The sequence below is a fragment of the Larus michahellis genome, chromosome 1 (assembly GCF_964199755.1).
Source record: "Larus michahellis chromosome 1, bLarMic1.1, whole genome shotgun sequence".
Taxonomy (NCBI): Eukaryota; Metazoa; Chordata; class Aves; order Charadriiformes; family Laridae; genus Larus; species Larus michahellis.
The window spans coordinates 176118366-176139735 of NC_133896.1; the positions used below are offsets into that span (position 1 = coordinate 176118366).

General features: G+C 45.0%; 1 protein-coding gene across 1 annotated transcript; it reads right to left on the reverse strand.

Annotated features, from left to right (window-relative positions):
* Positions 1 to 6312: 6312 nt before the first annotated feature.
* Positions 6313 to 14396, reverse strand: CLN5 (CLN5 lysosomal BMP synthase). Its single transcript, XM_074563771.1, has 4 exons — positions 14033 to 14396; positions 12095 to 12260; positions 10687 to 10912; positions 6313 to 7500 (listed from the first exon to the last, which is right to left on the reverse strand). Exons 1-4 carry the CDS (start codon positions 14149 to 14151, stop codon positions 6989 to 6991), a joined length of 1023 nt encoding a protein of 340 aa, XP_074419872.1. The 5' UTR covers positions 14152 to 14396; the 3' UTR covers positions 6313 to 6988.
* Between the last annotated feature and the right edge of the window lie 6974 nt (positions 14397 to 21370).

The window sequence follows — 21370 nt, forward strand, 5'->3', positions numbered from 1 at the left end:
TTGGTGTAGGCAACACATTGCCTGTGATCTGGATGTGGCTTGTGACTTCATTTCTTACCGCCAACAGTTACATTATTTTTCTCTTTTATATTATTGATTGATGACACTAAAGTATTCCTGCGACTGCTGAATGTGTCGGAAGGGGTGGTCAGCCACCACCGGGGCAAAGCTGCTCCAGCTCTGGGCTGTATCCAGCTTAGCTGGTGGCTGCTTCTCATTGGAGCTGTTCAGCTAGTTCTGGTAATAAGTAGATTTTCTTCATTTCTGACTTCGGTAACGTTTATCCAAATGTATAGCTCAAGTGTAATACACTTATGAGCATATTTAAATTCATAACTATATTTTGAGCAAACATTGCTCAGCGGACTCGACATCTTTATGGGGGAGTTGTATGTTTCGGTAGAGCTTTGATTTAAAAATCACGTTTTATGAAATACGCAGTTTTTGTATTAGAATTTGTTAAATTAATGTAATACTATAACTAGCTTTTATTTGTATAAAAGGTGTCAATATATTTAGTCCGTAAAAGTAAAAAAGCTCGGTGTTTTTTATATTCTGACTTTTGGAATTGCCTGTGTGATAAAGGCAGAGTAACACTACTAATCTGGGGAAGAGGACATGTTTTCACTAAACTAATGTGTGAAGTAATCTCATTAACGCAGCTAAAACCTCTCTGGACCTTGACTGCTGCTGTCCTGATGCTGGCAAGGTGAGTAGATCTGTTGCTTACCGCTTCCGTAGCGGCAACAACTGAAAGGCAAGACACAGACTGAATTCACTGAGTTCCCTCACTTCTGGAGTTCACGTCTTTGAAGCCCAGCATCCTGCTTCCCACAGGGAGACCTCCAGCGGATCCTGAGGTGGGGAACATCTGAGCAGCTGAAGGCTTTATGTGTAGTTGTAGTGGAACTGCTTTCCCCAGCAAGGAAACTGGCTGGCCTCTTCTGAGAAGGTCTCTGTCTTGTTGCAGAGACTTCAAAAAGTCCTTCATGGATGTGATATTAGCATAGTGTCATAACAGTTATCAAAATGTTCAGGGATAAGAAAGCCACTTGAAAGCAGTTGTGTCTCTCCCAGCGAACGTCGTCAGTTTTTATACATCAAACCAACTACAGCATCCTGATCTCAAATAATACAGCTATAAAACAAACTTCCCAGGCAAGCCTACATTCTAAGTAGCTTCAGGAAAAGCTACAATCCTCCTTTTTAACAAATCTTGTACAATTCTTATTTTGCCTTGTATGCATGTAGGAAAAAATGAGTAATAATTAAAAAAAAAAATTAAAAAATCCATGACACGAGTAGTAACAAGCGTACCACTAGTTCACCAGAAACATGAACATGGTTGTCTTACAGCTGTATAAAATAACTTTCCCTGGATTCACCTTTATTTCTTGTTGTTTTCAGAAGACAATCCAGCGTTGGCTTGGTTGTCCAGTTTTGGGTCGGAGTTGTTAATGCATGCAGTGGCAAATCTTGCCTTGGAACACAAGTGCTGTATCACTTCGGGTTTTGGATATAAAATTACTCTTGAAAGCTGTTGATGCCAGACAGCTGGGGCAACCCTGGCCAGCCATGCTAGTTTACAGTGAGAACTTGTAACAAAAATGAAAAGGTGAGTGATTGAAGAGCAGCTGGTTACATTCATTCTGTAATTTCCAGTGATTTACCCAAAGCTACAAACCTGTGCATTTCAGTGGGTTTTTTTGGAGTGATTTCTAGTCAGAAACTTCCATTAATACTATGCAAACTGCTCTAACCACACAGGTATAAAAATTAGCTATATCTATTACAACTGTTGTTTGTGTGCCAAATTAATTTCCCATGAATTTAAAGCAGGGTTCGTGTGGGCCTCTATATTTGGAGTAGGCCTGACTAGAACCTAAACTTTGTTGCATTACTTCAGAGAGATCTGTCTTGATCCTTGGCCGGCGTCGTCGGTTGCACGTGGAACGGTAAAAGTAAATGCTGCTGCTGTACCTAAAACTGGAGCATTGATTTAATGAGGAAACTTGTGAAATCTTAAAGGGACTCAGAACTTCAGTGTCTGTAGTTCAGACTACAAAATAGTTTTCCTAAAATACAGATGGTGTAGAAATAAACTCCTTGGAGATATGACTGAAGTATCAAAACTAGGACGGTGAAACCACAGTTAACCTTAGATGTTCTGTATGTTCATGAGCCGGACTAGGGAAGTGATCATCCCCCTGTACTCGGCACTGGTGAGGCCCCACCTCGAGTACTGCGTTCAGTTTTGGGCCCCTCGCTACAAGAGGGACATTGAGGTGTTGGAGCGTGTCCAGAGAAGGGCTACAAAGCTGGTGAGGGGTCTGGAGGACAAACCTTATGAAGAGCGACTGAGGGAGCTGGGGTTGTTTAGCCTGGAGAAGAGGAGGCTGAGGGGAGACCTCATCACCCTCTACAACTACCTGAAAGGAGGTTGTAGAGAGATGGGGGCTGACCTCTTCTCCCTGGTGACAAGTGATAGGACGAGAGGAAACGGGTTCAAGTTATGTCAGGGGAGGTTTAGATTGGATATTAGGAAACATTTTTTCACTGAAAGGGTTATTAAACATTGGAATAGGCTGCCCAGGGAGGTGGTGGATTCACCATCCCTGGAGGTGTTTAAAAAAAGGGTAGATGGGGCACTTAGGGACATGGTTTAGAAGTGGCTTTTGTCAGGGTAGGTTAAAGGTTGGACTCGATGATCTTAAAGGTCCCTTCCAACCTCAACAATTCTATGATTCATCCTTTTCATTAGGTTTCTCTTGTAGGATCACATCCACTGCTGGCTGTTGGAGTTCACGTGCTTTGAAACAGAGACCGTGGCGTGCTTTCTGCTCTGCTTTCCACCTCTGCTTTAAGGATGATGTGACACAGGAGATGATTCTTTTCATTTTAGCCATTTTTCCTAGACTGAAAATACAATGTATTTTCTGGATGGCTGGTAAGGTCTATTTTCACTATCTAATATTGCTAATTTGCAATCAGCAGCTGATGGTGGGGTTTTTTTATGCTTTAGACTTACAATGGAGTCTAAATTATAAGTGGAAGAGCAGAAGCCTGCTCCAGTCAAGTTACTCCCTAGTGGTGGCAGCTTCAAAACCAGAAGAACCTCAACATCACTGACACCATCTTCATTTATGATACTGAAGGCGGCAGCTCTCCTCATCCTGATCATCTGTGAGTGGGTTTGTGTGGGGGAAAGCAGAAAGCGTTTGTGCCAGCTGTTGTCATCGCATGGCCCTTCAGGGAGCAGGAGCTGCGTGCTTGATTTGACCCTGATGTATGACAAGCCTTGGTTGAGGACCCTCCTAGAGCAAAGTCTGGGTTCCAGCCCCGAGCAGCTCAGTGGTATGAAAATGAAGCAGCGTTGCACAAACCCACTGTGCAGACTTAAAAATTTTCATATTACAGAACGATCGTGTATTTTGACCCTTAACTGCAACATGCATAAAAGCAGGGAGCAGAACCAAGCACAGCCTAAAGTGACCGACAGCTCCTGTATTCGAAGCATGAGCAATGACTCAAGGACGCATTCCCTGGAGACAGGTAAAAGAAAGTAGGAGCTTATCCTTGCGCCCGGCAGTTAGGACAGCCCCTGGTTCATACCATCAGGCAAGTGCTATTACCAGCTGGTGGTGAGTGGGATGTGAGGTGTTACCCTTTTATTTCTGCTCCAGCTCAAATGTCTGAGCTAAATGGGTGGTTTTCAGGCACAAACAACAACAGATCATCAGGTGTACAGAAGCTGTTAGGTATCACAAATGTTTGCTTTTTAAGTGGTGGAAGTATCATCCTTAGGGATCTATTTGGGGCTTGTCTAAACTTCACAGAAGTAGCCTACTCGTCGCTTCATTGTTATTTTGGATCTAACTCTATAGGCCTAACTCAAGGCTTCTGGATTCTGCCTACAAGAGAGCACTGCACTCGCTAACTCCAGTCTAAATGCTAGTGAAACTATTCTCGGTGCAATAATTAGACAACTTCGACAACTGCACCTCTTCCAGAATTGCAGTTTGTGCTGGTGGAGCTCATTTCCACCTGGCTGGCTGTGCATTCCCTCTGAACAGTTGGCTTTTTGGTCAGAACCTTAGAACTCCCAAACAGAGAGCAGCAAAGAAAGCGAGGAGTCCTCTCCTCTCCAAATATTGTGCCTATGGAAGTAATAAACGCGGGCCTCAGAAGGAGCTCATGTATGCTAAAAGAAGGACAACTACTATATTGATAATTAGTACCTTAAAGCCTGAGGATAGAGTTCCTCTTCCTTCCAAAGTGAGACACAAACTTGTATATGCGCATGGCTGCATAGAGGAATCGTCAAATGGCCATCAGTATGACCTACTACAGAAAATATTCGGAGATTTTTGTCTCAAATAGTTGCTTCTTCCTGCTTCTGACTGGAAGGGATGCAGTGTCCTTGACAAATAATTGTTCAGTTGTCTTCATCTTACTTTTCTTTTTTTTGTTGCCTGAAATTTACTGTCCTCTAATTTTTGACTAATATGTGATAGGAAGGAACTCTTTTTTTTCTTTAAGCGACTTCCTGTACTATCCAGAGTATTAGGGTTAGAGTAAAACATGCTAAATTAAGCAGATTGTACAGATTAAATTGGAGAAGGGAGAAAGGGCTGTTATTTAGTTACAAGGAGCCCAGGATATTATAAACTTGTACTGACAGAACCATGAAGTTACATTTTCCCACAGCCATGAAAAGTGGTTACTACTTGCCTATAGGCATCCATTGCTTCTGATTCAGGTTCTTTAATAATAATGAAGGTTTTACCTCTGTAATCAGTCAGCTATGTCAAGTTGTTGTATAATCTAGAGTTATTACCAGTCCACAAACACCTATCTTCTCATTAGGAGCTGTGCAAGGCAGCTTTGATACGTGGGATTCAGCTACTGTTACTTGTGTATTGGAGGATTTGGTGTTTCCAGTTCTGTGGGGCTCTTTTACATCCCCCAGCTGTAAAGGGAAAAGAATGACTTTGGTGTCTAGGCTCCCTGGGTCCGGTATGAAGATGATGTAGTACTGTACAGTGAAGGAACAGCACTGTCAGGCTGAGCAGAGAACCTCTTTTACCAACTAGGGGAGAGCATGACCCATCCCACCATGGCATCTGCTTCAGGCTCTGAAAAGTCCCTCTAGCTGCATCACTGATACAAGCTTTGTAGCAAATGCTAGAGAAGAAGCTTTGGGGGCTTCTATTGGCTTGGTTCCATGATCCTATTTTCCCCTGCGGAGCTTGGGACACTGGTTTTGAGGTTGAGGCTTTTTCCTGAGGGGATAAATGCAGATTTGTGGTTCAAAGTTACAAAAACACATCTCAACAAGAACACACCTTCTCTAGAGAGGCTTGTTCCTCCCTTTTATCTCCCCTAGTACCTCCTGGATTACCTTCTTGGTGGGTAACCTAAAGAATATGAAACTCTGCTGGTTAAAGCACAGGCTTCTGACTTTGGCTGCAGAGAGTCTTTCAAGCTGAGGTAGAAGATGAAGTTTCATGTAACAGTAGAACTAATTAGCACCTTTCCCCTGCAGAACAGAGGTGCTTTCATCATCTCATTCCCATTACACAATAACACAATTCAACTAATTAATTTTAGTGACTTTTGTAACACAAGGTCAATTTTCTGCCATTCTTATGATTTGAATCAAATCACTGTGTACTTGCACCGTGTACTCCCCTCTTTGGCTGGAGCAGGCTATTAATTCAGCTCAAGCCAACTGAAACAGCAGAGTTGGGTGCCCCTGTTTGTAACTACTGAGCCATGAAGCAGTAATAACCTCTGCAGGAACGCCACTCGTTCTGCAACTGGTTTAAAACCCAAATTGAGCAGTGTACACTTGGAGATGATTATGCTGCTGCAGAGATTTTTTTTTTTTTTTTTTGTGTATAGGCACCTCACTGCTCTCCAGAAAGCCAGCGTTCCTTTGGCATTGGTCAGTTGGGTTTAAAGGGAACCAGTTGCCAGGTTGCTCTGGTCCTGTTTGTGGCTATGCTTAAAGGACACTACAGCTGACACGGCACCATGGCTGCAATCACTTTTTACAGGCAAGTCTGTGACAAGCACTGAATCTTAACTTTGACATCCTACAAACTGTCACTGCTTCTTTCATATTAAGGATTCCATGCTTGTTAAAGAAATGTAAAATGAATTTAAACATGACTTCCATGAAACTGACCTTGAAGCCTTGAGTAGACTTTTAGACAGGAGACTGCCAGAACACTGCAGTTATGCATCAAAGTTGATGTGAAAAACAGGCTGTTTATCTTGTATCTGTGCTAGAAAACTCACGCACAAATCTTAGGAAGAGCCATCTGTATTGTGAAGGAAGCAAAGTGGTGACAAAATACCACCCATGCCATCTTCTAATAGATACACAGCCCCCTTTCCACCCTGCTGCGCACTAACTTCGTTAACCAGAGAAGAGTTCATAGGTCCCAGTTGTACAAACCAAAGAAATACAGAAACAGCGATCTAAGGCACATGTTGGAAGAATTAGGCACATCTAGGCAGCACTCAGGTTTGTTAGCTCCAACACATGGATAGCCAAGTTGGTCAGGACAGAAGGTTCTTGTAATGCTTATGTCCCATCTCTGTTGGTGGCCAGGTTCTATCTGTCACCACATGGCCATATATGTGGAGAGGGCCTAAGACCGGAGTAGGCAGGCTGCTTCCCATTCACCCTCTGGCACTGCAGAGTTTAGCCAAGAGGGGCCACATCAGCCTACCTTCAGGCAGCAGGTGTCCATGGTTACACAGAAGGTGACCAAGTCAGAGATGCTGAAGCATTCATGAATGTATCGTGCAGGTAATAACAAAAAAAGGCATAGTCTTTCATGTGGTGTAGCAAAGCCTTCCCAACACAATTTTTACAGTTAGCAATGAAACATACAACACTTTAATGCCATCATGGTAGCGCTCCAAAATCCTTAAGGATGTTCTGGCATAAGGGCAAGTTTGGGTCTTCAGTAAGCAATTACACACCAAAGGATGCTTTGCTTCCAATAGGTAAAGGGACCTCTTCATAAATTATTTTGAGATAAGGGTACTTCATAGGCAAAAACCAGTATTCCAAGTTGTAGAAGAGGTAAAACTGACCATTCAAGATGACACGATCAATTATTTTTAAAAGATCCAGGAAAAACTCTCCAACTGTCCGATGAGGTTTGAAGGGATAGTAGAAGTCTCTTATAGCTGCTGACAATGTCTTGTTTCCTAGTGGTCCAAAAATAGATGTTTCATTTCCCAAATAAATTGGTTCTCCACTGAATAAAATTATGCTCGTATAGTTTGTTTGTATCTTCTTAAATACAGCTCCTAAGTCAGCCAGCTTCTGGTACGTTCTCAGTATAAATTTAGAGCATTCGTAAGAGTCAAACCACACTATTGATTGTTTGTCGGGACTTGCTTGAACTGTCCAGGTCTCGTAGTAAATGCCAGTCTCATTGTCATATTTTACCCATTTTGCCATTTCATTAAACATAGTTCCTGTAAGAGATAAAAATAAGCATTACAGAGACAAGGTAACAAATGTATGACTCAAAATATTTTTCATCAATTTCAAGGTTTGCCTCCCTTCCCTGCAAAAGTTTACCTGCAACATTACCTAGCCCTACAAAGACATAATGCTTAGGTTAGAGGGAAAAGTGATACCCCACTGAATAAACTATATTTACATGTAAGTTATTTAAACTGTAATTCCTTCTTCTGCCCCATTTCCTGCTACTATGCCAGAAGATCCAAAAGTCAGGGAACCATGACGCTTCTCATTTTGTTTTATCCATGTAGGCAAACAGGGCAGATGATAGTACAACCTACAAGAGATGCTGACAAAGTGCTCACCAGCACAGCAGGTGTTTCTGCACTTCCTCAAGTTTTAACTAAATTCATCAATTCAGGGCAGAAGTTTTCATATCTCCCCTGTAAGAAACCTTAGACTGAGACACCCTGCTGTTCTAGCAGCTCCTCAGTCAGCAAAGTTGAACTAAGCCAAATGATATGAGCAGGATGTGAAGACCAGTAAACTTAAAGACCTTGTGGACTATTTTTTTTATTTAGAATACGTGCTTGGAAGTGTTTTGGTGATTTCACAGCTGGAATGAGGAAGACATCTCTAACACAGCTCATCCCGCCAGCAGCTCCATCCTTGTGATTCAACTGCCTCCCCAAAATAAGAGCTGAAAGACAGGACTTATCTTCCTTTTGTTTTTCCCGTAGTCCTAGCCTAGCCCTTCCCGCTCTCTCTTTCCACAGGGCACAGGGTACAACCATCTAAGACTCAAACCCGTCTACCACCTCGCATTCATAGCATGGCCAAATTTTGTGGATTCTTCTTGTACCATACATCAGAAGACGCAGTCAGATGACAGCTTGCAATCATGACAGCATTCCAAGCCATGACCTCTCTTTAGCTGCAAGCGTCACTGCTGTGGGTACAGTAACTGGGCTTGGTAGCTGCTGAAAAATAGGCGCGACTGTTGCAAGCAGTTACCTCGCAGTTCAGGGGTGGCAGACACCAGACAGACCTGTGTCACTAACACTGCCCTGCACACAACAGCCAGCCTCTCACATTAAGTCTGAATTCACTGCAATGTTGCATTCGTCAAGACCAACGAAGAGCACTGCGTGCCACACATCTCCCTCCAAAACAAGCCGCAAAGGTCAGATTGCTGGGTCTACCCTTCATCAGAGAGTAAATACATCTTGCACTTACCCTACGGTAAGGCATGTGTGCAAGCTACTACCTCAGAGTAACTAAAGCTCTGCACATTCACCCCCTTATAACCATTCTTCGTTCCACACTTAAGGGCTTTTGGGCTTCACAGTAAACATTAACAATCATTCTGTTCAGTGAAAGTGTCGGATACTTTCTTTTTTAATTGCCCATGACTTGGTTTAATAAAACAGCAAGTCATTTAAATCTGTATCAAGAACTGTACTTGCTATACACTGTAGATGGGCTTGAAGCTCCCCTTTATTTTCTCAAATTCCTACCAGATTAGCTTCCTAGTGTATTCTGCAAGGCATGTTATTGAAAAGGATTTGTCTCTCCTAACAAGACCGAGATGGACTTAATCTGAAGTTCTGGCCTTAACATCTTAAATTAAACCAAAATATTACAGGTTAATGCATGGCTCTATGATAATTTGTTGGAAGATGCCTACACAGTCAAAAATCAGACTCTGGATATTCCTGCCCTATTGCCACAAAAGAAACACACTGCTAAGTAACATTAACCCGGACGATGGGCTTTAGAAGAAAATGAAAATGGTTCAGTGTTGCCTCTGACACGGCTGACAAACAGCTCCGTAGGATCTCGCAAGGGCAAAGAGGATCCAGCTGTGTCATGCATTAAAGCCCTCTCCCACAAAATGGGATGCCTTTTGCCTGCTCTCTGAAAGAATTCAGCTCATGATGCTGTTCATCTGTGCTTGCATCCGTTCACCCTCTTCCACAGTAACTTTCAGATTCCTAGTGAAATTCAGACAATTCAAAACTCCCAGAGATACCAGCTTCCTAAAAGGTTCCCTGGGAACAGGAAGCGAGAGAGACACAAAGAACCATAACAATGCCTCCACATCCATCCAGTGTAACCTCACCCTTAGGCATCAAATAATCCACACGGGCAGGAAGCATTACAAGTTCCACAACTGTATGAAAATATTTAACTCGGTATTCATACAGAAGAATACAACCATATCAGGCATCAAAGACTTCAGTCACGAGCTACAAACTCACAGGAAAGCAGCCCCACTCACTTCATTGCTTGAAGAACAGCCTAGAATTTCTTAGCAGCACTGAACAGATTATCTAGAGACTGAGTCCAGCAAAGCTGCTAAAGGTGAAAGCGGGCAAATGTAAAGCACCACATCACACTGGCTGTAACTGACTCTGCACTGTGCCGTGTACGCTATGCTAACTTGGGAAAGAAAGTAGATTTGGTCACACAAAATGCAACTCTCCAAGTCCTCAAAGGACTCTGTTTGTAAGTCATTCGCTGTATTACTACAGCAATCGATCAACCAGATTTATTTAAATGACCTTTTTATTTTAGAATTTCAGTGTTCAGTATATACCAGGAAGCTATTCCAGTGATCATCCACATATTTAGAAGTGCAAATCCTGGTTTTGTTCTATGACATATGACAGAAACCTATTACTGGGGACATTTGCACAGTTTTTATGACACATAATGGGGGAGATGGAAATAGAGATTAATATTTTTTTATATTTTTGAGACTATTTCTAAATATACCTTATTTGTTTGCTCAGTAACGTACACATATTCACCAGTTTTTCTATCTCAGCAGTCATCTGCCACTTCACAATAGAAGGCTTTTCTTTGGTGAAGCCATGTGAAAATAGTTCATAATGGTTCTGTATAAGCTGTTTTGCTATTTTTACACTCAAGAGACTCAAGTGTTTTTGCACAGCAACACCAAATGACTCTCCTTTAACAGCTCTTCAGTGTGCATTGTTCAAAAGGCAGCAGCCTCATACCACTTTCTGGATTAAAGAAAGTGCGGACATAGTATTTCGTTTTTAGATTAGCATCAGTGACTAACATTGCAAATAACCTACAAAACATAAATTAAAAGATACTGCTTTACCAAGAAGACAAGGCTGACTCTGTATTTTATGATATTAGCACCATCCAAAGCATCTGAAATCTACCTGATATCGTGGTCACAAGAACTAAAGTTCCATTTTCCTTCCAGTGTGCATCATCTATTCCTTCATAAAAGCAGGCAGCTCCCTGGTTACACCAGAATGGCGCTTCCATGCCAGGCCGGAGATGTGGAAATGTGCAGTTCCCAAGCTGGAAGAGCTCATACCACTCCATTGTGTAGTTTTTGCCTGTGAGAGAGCTCTTGAAACCCACAGCATCATGCATAATTTTCTGGAAAAGAAAAAAAAAAAAGCCCCAAAAGCCAAAATTTTAACATAAAACTGACTTCAGCTTGACCTGTATGTAAGATAAGATGCTTCGGAGCTGTTGTGTAACTGGGTGAGAAGAGGGGAAGCGGTTCCTATAACATCTTGGGTTCAGTAGCACTGATGTATAACATACTAGATGGTACCACACATGTACTTTTATCACAGAGTCACACTGTCTCAGCTCTTGTCCATTGTAAATCCATCCATTGTAAATTCTGTTATTTGGAGGCAGAGAGTCAGTGGGAGCTCATCATCAAAACTCAAGCTTACTGTTGAATCCTTAGCCTCGCAGGGTTATTGAAGAAATAAAGAGCAGAAATGAGTTACCAAAACCAGGTCTTAGTTATGAAAGCCACAAAAGGAATGAGATAAATATTTATTTTAAAAGCTGTAAATACACAAATTGGACCTTCGTTTAACAACTGAGATAGATAACAATATTTGAAGCTATTTCCATTTTTGACACTGTGTGCTTGGTTTTGATGTTGCTATCTCACGTTCACTAGTATTTCTTTATTCATTAGGGATCGTGCTTTGAAGCTTAATTACATATAGCTACAAATATTACTAAAGTTGAGATTCTTTCATATTTGCATGACTCCATGAACGGAGACTTTAGCTCAATACTGATGATAACATTCAAGGAAGATCCTTAAAAGCAGCCAGCTCCCCATCATCCACCGTTCTGACCAGCTAGCTGTCCACTCCTGACAGATATCCACGTTCATGCAAATATTTAAGTTTTTAACAACATAAAAGTTAATACACTAAGTGACTGTTTCATCTGACTTATGGGGACAAATAAAGGTATTTTCTTGATGCAATGCTAGCGCAGAAAAAAAGACACCCAAAACATAATGATGTGTGTATATAAAACACTCCCAATATGTAGCTCCAGGGGGAATACATTCAAACACACTGACAGTACTGGTCATGCTCTTTTCCTTAGCTGAGCTAAATTCTGTAACTTCTGTTTGAAACATACTGGTCTTTGGATATCTTTCCTATGGATAGCCTAGCTTGTGCGTTCCAATACTCTTCCATACAAGCATATCCCAGCCTTACAGCTCCCATTCTTGACACCTGGTGTTGAATTGAGCAGAATTTGCCACTATAACTTTGTTAAACAAAAACACCACCTTACCAAATGTCCTAGTAGGTCCCCGTACTTGAATTCCCATACTGGAGCCTGTAGTCGATACACTTCAATTACATCCTCTTCTTTCATAACTGGGATGGCAGAGCCAGTGGGACAGAAGGTGTAGCGAGCTTGGCAGTAAGGATCAGTTTTTGGACGGTAATCAAAGCGCCTGCGTTGAGAAAGAGAAGCACAAAGAATGATAAGCACAGCTTCATGGCTGCAGTAACTGTCTCATGGCTTCCTAAGGGCCTGAGTGGGAAACCTCAAGTGTGCAGCCACCCCCAGAGACAGATTCTTTGATCCAGATCCTGCAATACGTGGAGTGCACAAGTTCATAAGGCCATGGAGGTGCACATCGGCAGAAACAGGACTTAACTTAGATAAAGAGGCCTAAGAACCTACAATCACTGTCTCCATTCATCATTCCTATTAAATCTCAAAAACTGAAGACCAAGTCTGCTTACATATCGCCCTATATACAAACAGCAAAAAACCTTTCAGACAAGTCTTTCTTTCCCACTTTCTTTCAAATTCACTCACTGCATTTCACCTAAAACAAGGTTCCTATATTCCTGTTACCAAAACAGACTGGCATACACAGCTTGCCCAGAGCACAGCCTGGGAGTCTAACACACTCAGGGCTACTGAATGGGACAAATACCACAGCCGTGAGACGACTCTGGGGACACAGAACTTCGTACGCCATAGTAAGGCCGTACACTGCTGAGACACCATCGTTTTTTTCCCTGTAGACTACTTCTCCAAGCTTGTTGCGTACTTCACCATGTCTGCTTTTATTTTGTTTGGTTCAGGAGAGGAGAAAGGAAAAAAAAAAAAAGAGGAGTATGACTGGAAAAAGAACATACAGCAAACACTTATGCCAGCCACACACTTAAGATCTGTTTCTAAATTGCACATCTTCAATTTTTAATTTCCCCTCCCACTGTGCACTGCAAGAAGGTAACAGGCATGTTAAAAAACATCAAAATACATTTCTGAGTGTCTCACACTGACAGGCTTTTCTTCCTGATTTTGACTACCCTGAGACCCACCCTTGCAACTACTGAACTTGCTGGAAAACCCCATGGACGACTCGTGACTGCAAGATCGGCTCCTTCAGGCATCACCTGATAGAAATTGAACGGCTAGGAATTACACAAGGGGCTTTCAAAACTTCAGGCACGCATTAGACAGAGAGCAGTTAAACTATAACACCTCCCTTTACAAACAGCAAGCCCACACAAAATACACACGCCAGCATAGCCGTTCGCCTGAAGAGGCTCATTTCTCTCCTGAAGAGGCTCGTTTCCTCAACATAACCAAAGCTACTTGCTTCAGCAGAATGCGGTAACAGGCACCCCTCTGCCTTCCCCAAACAGCACCGGGCCTCCTTCTGCAGCTAAGGCAGCAAACGGAATTTTATGCCCTTTCAACGAAAAGTCTGAAGTAAACTTCAATCTAAAAAATAAGGTAAGTTGTAACCTGACTTCCTCATCGCAACTTTTTTTTCCTTTTTTTTTTTTTGCTAGAACAGGAATTAAAAGGAACATCTTCAGAGCATGGGCGGTTATTCCCGGGGGCAGCAATCCCTCCCACTGCTGACAGAGAGAGCGCAGCTCTAGGCCAGGGACGGCGCACTCGTTCCCTTGTGGGCTTAAATACACCGAATACAGCATAAATGTCAAATAACTCCCTTGATTAAAAAGAGGAAGCCATTCATGACCTTTTTAGTCTAAAAAAAATGACACAAACATACAAAACAAACAGAAAGCTGACGAACCCTGAAGGAGGAGGAGGAGGAGGAGGAGGAGGAGGTGGTGGTGGTGGTGGTGGTGGTGGAGGTCTCTCAGGCGCAGGCCGCCGGAGCCAAGCAGCCCCGAGGACGCTCCTCTCCCCCGGCTCCGTCCCGCCGGGACCCCCCCCCACTCCCGCCTCACTCACCTGTAAGGCACCGGCCACCGCCGCTGCGGCGAACGGAGCCCCCCGGAGAAACGTGGCCCCCAAACCACCGCCGCCGCCGCCAGCAGCAGGAGCAGCCCGTAGTGGCGGGCGGCACCCATGGCGACGGGGCTGCGAGCCGGGCCTGGGTGCTGCGGGCGGGCGGGCGGGCGGGGAAAGTGGCGGGGCTGAGGGAGGCCGGGCCGAAAGGAGGCCGCGCCCGCCCACAGGGCCCCGGCCGGCCGGAGAGGGGTGAGGCGGGGAGGGCGGCACCGTGCCACACGCAGAGGCCTGGCCAAAGCCAGGCTTGTTTTCCTAAGGAACACCGGCCGTGTGTGGACTCATCCCTTAAAAACATCACCGGACTGAACCATCATTTCAGTTTTCTGGAGACCCAGACACAACCGTGTGCTCCTGTAATTCAGCTGAATTTTAACGGCCTGGTGTGTCGTTTTTTTTGAGCGTTGCTTTGGACCCAATTTAAAACAAGACATCAAATGTCCATCCTTACGACCAGAACCCACCGAGAGGGATGGCCTCTGTCTGGGTCCGGACCTGGGAGGATGAGGTGAGGCCTCGCCAAATGGCTGAAAGGCTTTTGCTGTGATAAACGGTGTAAGCCCTGAGCCTCTTCTGGTTGCCCACAAGTCTTGTCTGAAGCCTTCCAGGGCTTCAAGCTAAGTTCGTATACCCGTCACCCATTTCAGAATGCTCATTCAGGTCGTAACAACTTACATCATAGGGATTATACAGCAATTTATTCTCTCATTTTTACAATAGTGAGAACTGGTTTTAAGGTGAGCTCTGGCTAAAACAAACGGCAAGAACAGGTTTGCCAGCAGCATTCCTGCGATAAACGCAGCTTTTTCCAGCTCTGCAGAGTTCAAAACCATCTACACTGGCATCAGAGTTTGGATTAACTTTGGTAGTTGGCATCCGCAGGGGGCAGCGCTGGTGCGTGCTGCTCACTGGGTAAATAATAACTCTGCTGGGGACTTCTGACGGTCAGGGGCCAGAGAAACATGCCTGCTCACCGCATATAAGCCCCTGAAGAACAATCAGTTCTCCAGTCAGCACTCTGCTAAGCTATATCCAAAGAAAATGGGAGGTGGAAATCCCTGCATCCTGCACAAAAATGCAGGATAAGCTGCTGAATATCGGTTTCAGTAATGCTGGGACCACTAAACATGTTCAGAAAACCGTAAAATGGCACAGCTAATAAAATCTTTAATTTCAGCTACGTTTCTGTATCTCAGAACTTCATTGCTGCCTGATTCTATACGGCTGTTCAGCATTATACATTACTTTCATGCATGTATACATAACCTATACATACCCATATTTTCATATTTCATTTTAATCTTATGCATGTTATTTGTGTCTGCTTTAAAGTAAAGCTTTGCTTTTGTTCTTTATAAAATAAAGTGTGCTATTTACTCATATGCATTTCCTAGCATTTCCTAGTACAAGATGCCAGCTCTTTCATCTGTTCAAAAAGTTATGTGTTTGTGTGGAATAGAACCATAATTCCTAGTTTTAGAGATTTAGAAATAAGGGAAGCATAATTTATCCCTTCTATGAAACCGGGATGTAGGGAAGTGAAATGACATAATGAAGTTGCCGTGACTGCTCGTTAGCCAAACTAGAAATACAGTATGAACTAGGTCTTAGTCCTGGCTCAGCATATGTCTGCAGTTTGGACTATTAAGTCTCCATTCAGGCACTGCTGTTGTTGCTGAAGCTGTTGTGTCAAATGACTAAGATGGCAAAGCTATTCTTTTTTTTTTTTCCACTTTAGTAGCATTTTTATATCTCGCTTCATTGCAACCCATAGGAAACTTTTGTAGCACAGTACTCTGTTTTTTCTTCTCGTAAGACCTAAGTCATGTCATGAACCATATTTTAGCATAGAAAATAAATGACTAATAAATTTATGAATAAATATATTTGAGCTAAAAAGCTCACGTCAGCAATTTCTGAGTCAGCAGCTGTCTTGTTTATTGTCCAGAAACATGTCAATGTGCCATTTATAAACCCACAGAGCTGATCTGCATCTTTGTCCACTAGCCGGCTTAGAGGAAAGACAGACTGGCTACAAAGATCAGCTTCTGGAGGTGACAGGATTCCTAAATTTTTCTCATTTCCCGGATAATTTTCTTTTGATTAGTGAAAACTGAACATTTTTCTGAAATGATGAAGACGACTCAGTGAGTTCCCATTATAAAACAGTACCTTCTCTGTCTCTGCCCTTGAGAGCCACAGGATGGAAAGAACAGAGAGAAAAGGGAAAACAAAACCTGCTGCTGCAGCCAAAAGTTGTGGTTTTGAACAGCTGGCGTAGTTTTGAAGATCCACACGAGTCACCACACTGTAATAGTCACAGCAAAGAGGCTGGGGAACCTGAAGTAACAGCTACTGTCTCAGGAAAATGGGCTTCTCTGGATGGTGCCTACACCCTCAGCTGCACATCTGCCAGCCTTTATATTGGGAATATGCCCATCAGTAAGAAAGTTACAATTACATATATACAGATCATAGTACACAAAACTACACAGCTGGCACTTTTACTGCTCACAGTTGGGGTTTTTTTATACTCACACTGGCATGTGTTAGCTATTGAGTCAGCCGGATGCACTCTTGAGAAATACAAGCATTACCTGAAGTCATACTGAAGCCAGCCTGAAAGATAGGAGCTCATCAGTCTGAAGTCCACCCTCCCCGCCGTTGAGGGGTGTGAAAGACATCTTGAGAAAAGGAGCCAGATACAGGACTCCTCTGCACCTCTACTCTGCTACGAAGCCCGAGATGCAAACTGAACTGTGCGCTGGGGTGGGAGAAAGCCACGTCTTTTTCTACAGGAAAGGAGAAGGGCTGGTCTTTGTGACTGCGTAAGGTAGGGCTAAGGGTCTCCCCCGAGGCCCTCCTCAACCCTGACAGCTAGGATGAGGGTACTGTGCTCAGGACAGACACGCAGTTCAGTGAGCATCTGGGACTGCAGGGAAGCCCCTACTTTGTCTACTATTTTAGGGAAATGATTTCTTTCCAAGCTGAAATTCCAGAGGGGCTTTGCTGAAGCTTGAGAGATAGGATGAGGGCTGGGATAAGGATGCAGATGGTGAACTGATGAGTCAACTGGATAGAGTCTGTGAAATGCAAAGAGCTATCCAAGTCAAATTTAAGCTAATCTGAGAATCTGTTGTTAGGCAACTAAGGCCCTTCAGAGCAGGATTTCCTCTAGAGAAAACATCTTTCTCAAATCCCAAGCAGTCGGGAAAGGGTTGAAGTCCAGGACAGAGCTGTAATCCAACGAGTTAAAGTCAGAAGGCCACAGTACATCAAGGCCTAGGACACACTCTCCCCTTCAGGTTGCGTAGCTGGTTGTTCAAGGTCTGATAAGAACCGTTGTGAAGAAAGCCAGAAACTGCTCTCCCAAACAGCTCTGCTGAGACACCTTGTCGGGGCTTCCCTGCTCCTTCCCTGGGGAGCTGCTTTTAAGCTGAGGCTCTTGCCTCTCACCTGAGCTACACAGTGGCAGCCATGCCTGGGTCCAAGCCCTGTACCCCACTGATGCAGACCCCGGCCCAATCATCAGTCTCCCGAGCTTGACCTTGGATCTGCCTCATCACCGTGGACTTTGCCTAGTGATCGGACTCTTGGTGGAATCTCACCACTGTCACCAGAGCTGCCCTGCTCACCTTGCTCGGGCAGGTGGGACTGGGCCAGGCTGGTGAGGCGCCTGCTTCCACTCACCCTGTTATCCTGCTTGGCTCCCTGCTCCTTGGGGAGCAGCCAGCCCTCACTGCGCCCTGGCACCCTAACTCCACAGAGCAGAGCAGTGAGTCCTCTTCCCCACTTCAAACGCATGTTTATCTAAAGTCAGACAACAACTTTGGTCATTTATGCTAGGCTCTAGGGTTGTCAGGGAGCAGCAGGAGTAAGGCTGCTTTGCATGGGAGGATGAGCCAGGAGCAGAGGTGACCATGGCGCAGGCAAGGCCAGTGACCTCAATGACCATGGTGCAGTCCTGAAGTTTCTGAATGGAACAGGTATGTAGTAGTGGCTGGATTCACCAACAGTCCCAGACACAGCAAGGTAAGAGTCAAGCCCAGGACAACCTATAGTATGTGTCCAAGGTCCATCCAGGAGGCAGGATTGAAGATGAGGCTACCTGCAGTATAGGTTCACAATCTGTGAAGGAAGACCAGACCATATGTCAGGACAGCAGGAGACAGGACTGGACATGCACACCTACAGCGTAGCTCAGGAGATGTCTGGATGTCCAGGCCTAAGTTTACGTGGAGCCCATGGGTCAGTGGCCAGAGGGTGGGTGGAGGCCACAGCTGGGGCTGGCCAATGTAATTAAGGCCTATTAAGGCACTCAGGGTGCTAGTAGCAGTTTCTGCTTCCATCAAGGTGAGTCCTCACACCTTACAAAGATCTGGCTTCAGAGGTGTACTGCTTGTGAAATGCTTTTGTTTTTATTTGCTGTTGTGGGCTCAGGCCAGAGGAGAGTCACCAATTGCTGTTTCAGAGTGATGCAGAGACAGGGCAGCGACATGTCATGAGCTGGGATGAAAACATGGACCTAAGACAGACACAGAGGGCCATGACAAGGTCACAGAGCCAGGGCAGGGACATTGCATGAGCAAGGTGGAGCTAGACCACGGCACAGAGCCAGGGCAGTTATGGAGCTGGCACAAGGACAGGACAGGAGGGACCTGAGTGGGATGGGAACATCACAACCCAATCAAGTCAAAGATCCATCCAGGAAAAAGGGCTACCTATAATGCAAGAATCATAGAATCACAGGGTTGGAAGGGACCTCTGGAGATCATCTAGTCCAACCCCCCTGCCAGAGCAGGGTCACCTAGAGCAGGTTGCACAGGAACGCGTCCAGGCGGGTTTTGAATGTTTCCAGAGTTGGAGACTCCACCACCTCTCTGGGCAGCCTGTTCCAGTGCTCTGCCACCCTCAAAGGAAAGAAGTTCCTCCTCATGTTTAGGTGGAACTTCCTATGCTCGAGTCCAAGGTCCCCTCAAGAGACAGGGCCAGAAACAAGACTGGAGATGAGGCTACTGACAATTCAGGTCCGGAGTCCATCCAGAAAGACTAGTCAGTAAGTCAGGACAGAAAGCAGCAGGGAATTCCAGCTCTGAAGGCACTCAGTTCCCTAGTTCTAATGTTAACCCTGGCCCTAACACACAAGAGATTTTTGGAAATCCGCTCATATCTCCAAACATGCATTGAACTTAAACTCCATCCAGACAGCAGCCTCTTCCTAGCTCTCAGGCATGAGTAGGGCTCCAGGAGGATTCCAGCTCTGGAGACTCTCAGTTCCCCTATCCCCAAACCTAACCAACCTTTCTGCTCTCCTGCAGCTGAGCTCAGGGAGTCCCATGCCAGTAAGCATGCTGAACTGCCACTCCACTCTTACCAAACGTGTTTTGTATGTCTCTGAATTGACATGGCTCCACTGGAATTTCCCTGTAGGGAATTCCAGTAGGACTCCCTGGAGTCCTACTCAGCCTGGAGAGTAAGGTGAGGGTTTGCTGCTAAACAGAGCTCTAACTCCACAATTGTTTTGAGCTGAGAGGGATCTCCCAATGTACGGTTGTGGATTTGGCGGTCAGGTAATCAAGGCCTTTCTGAGCTGGAACTGCACTGCAGTCCTGCTCAATCCTGAGAGGCAGCGTATGGGCTATGGTGGAGGTAGAGCTGTTTGGGAGACACTCCCATTTTTCTACAAGATCCATCCTTTCATCCCTCTGTTCCAGTAAAAGAGTAGATTTTCATTATTAAGCCCAAGTTTCTTGTAAGAGAAGCAGCTGATGAAAAATGGAGGACTAAAGAGCTAAGAGACCTTGCTAAAATGAAGTACATCTGGCCTCCAGTGTGGCATTTGTATACTCAGTTGTAAGGAGGAGACTAGGGATGAACTTCTGCTTTGGCTCAAGGAAGACCTTTCGTTCCCTAGGGCAATGCCTTAATGACTAAGCTGGGAGTAAGTACAAGAAGGTCGGTTTGGTTTTCCAAATAAACTCTTTGGGTTTCCTGGTAAAATGGAGCCACCCTCTAGAGCACAATACAAGGTCAAGGGAACCAACAGGGGCACATGGGTCTGATGAGTAAAAGCACTACTGAAACAAAGAGCATTGGGACCCAGCAGCATTGCTGGTCTCTACCCAAATTCCACTTTTTTTGGCTTTCAAAGCACTATCACTGAATCACAGAATGGTAGGGGTTGAAAGGGACCTTTGGAGATCATCTTGTCCAACCCCCTGCGAAAGCAGCGTCACCTAGAGCAGGCTGGACAGGAAGGCATCCAGGCAGGTTTTGAGTACCCCCAGGGAAGGAGACTCCACAGCCTCCCTGGGCAGCCTGTTCCAGTGCTCTGGCACCCTCAAAGTAAAGAAGTTTTTCCTCACGTTTAGATGGAATTTCCTGTGTTTCAGTTTGTGCCCGTTGTCCCTTGTCCTGTCGCTGGGCACCACTGGAAAGAGCCTGGCCCCATCCTCAACACCTGCCCTTTCGCTACTGATAAGCGCCAATGAGATCCCCTCTCAGTCTTCTCTTCTCCGGGCTAGAGAGCCGGGTCTCTCAGCCTTTCCTCGTAAGAGAGATGCTCCAGTCCCTTGTAGCCCTCCGATGGACTCTCTCCACCAGTTCCTTGTCTTCTTGAACTGGGGGGCCCAGAACTGGACACAGTACTCCAGATACAGCCTCACCAGGACAGAGCAGAGGGGGAGGATGACCTCCCTCAACCTGCTGGCCACAATCTCTGTAATACACCCCAGGATGCCATTGGCTTTCTTGGCCACAAGGGCATATTGCTGCCTCATGGTCAACTTGTCTACCAGGACTCCCAGGTCCCTCTCTGCAGAGCTGCTCACCAATAGGTCAGCCCCTAACCTGTACCGGTGCAGTACAGTCATTACCCCGTTATAGTCCTACGTGTAAAACAAAAAAAAACAAATCACACACACACACCACTGAGCCTTTGCAAGGTTGTACTGGAAGCAGAGCAACCTTCAAGCAAGCGACAGGCAGGCAGATGTCTAACACCACCACTGCAATGGTCATCGAGCAGCACCGTCTCTGTTACTGCTCTGCTGTGGTAAGCAGGCTGGAACAGGAATGAGACCTAAAATACAGCTGAGCCCGCTTAGCTTAAAGCTAAAGGAGCACCTAATTCCCCTCCCCCCCCGACTTCCCCCCCTACATTTTGTAGGCAGGAGGGAGAGCACCTGCTGATAAAACTGCCTGCCGTCCAGGTACAGCCCGAGCCCCCGGGCTGCTGGCTGGGAGGAGGGAGTGGGACCCCGGGCCGTACGCCCCGCCGAC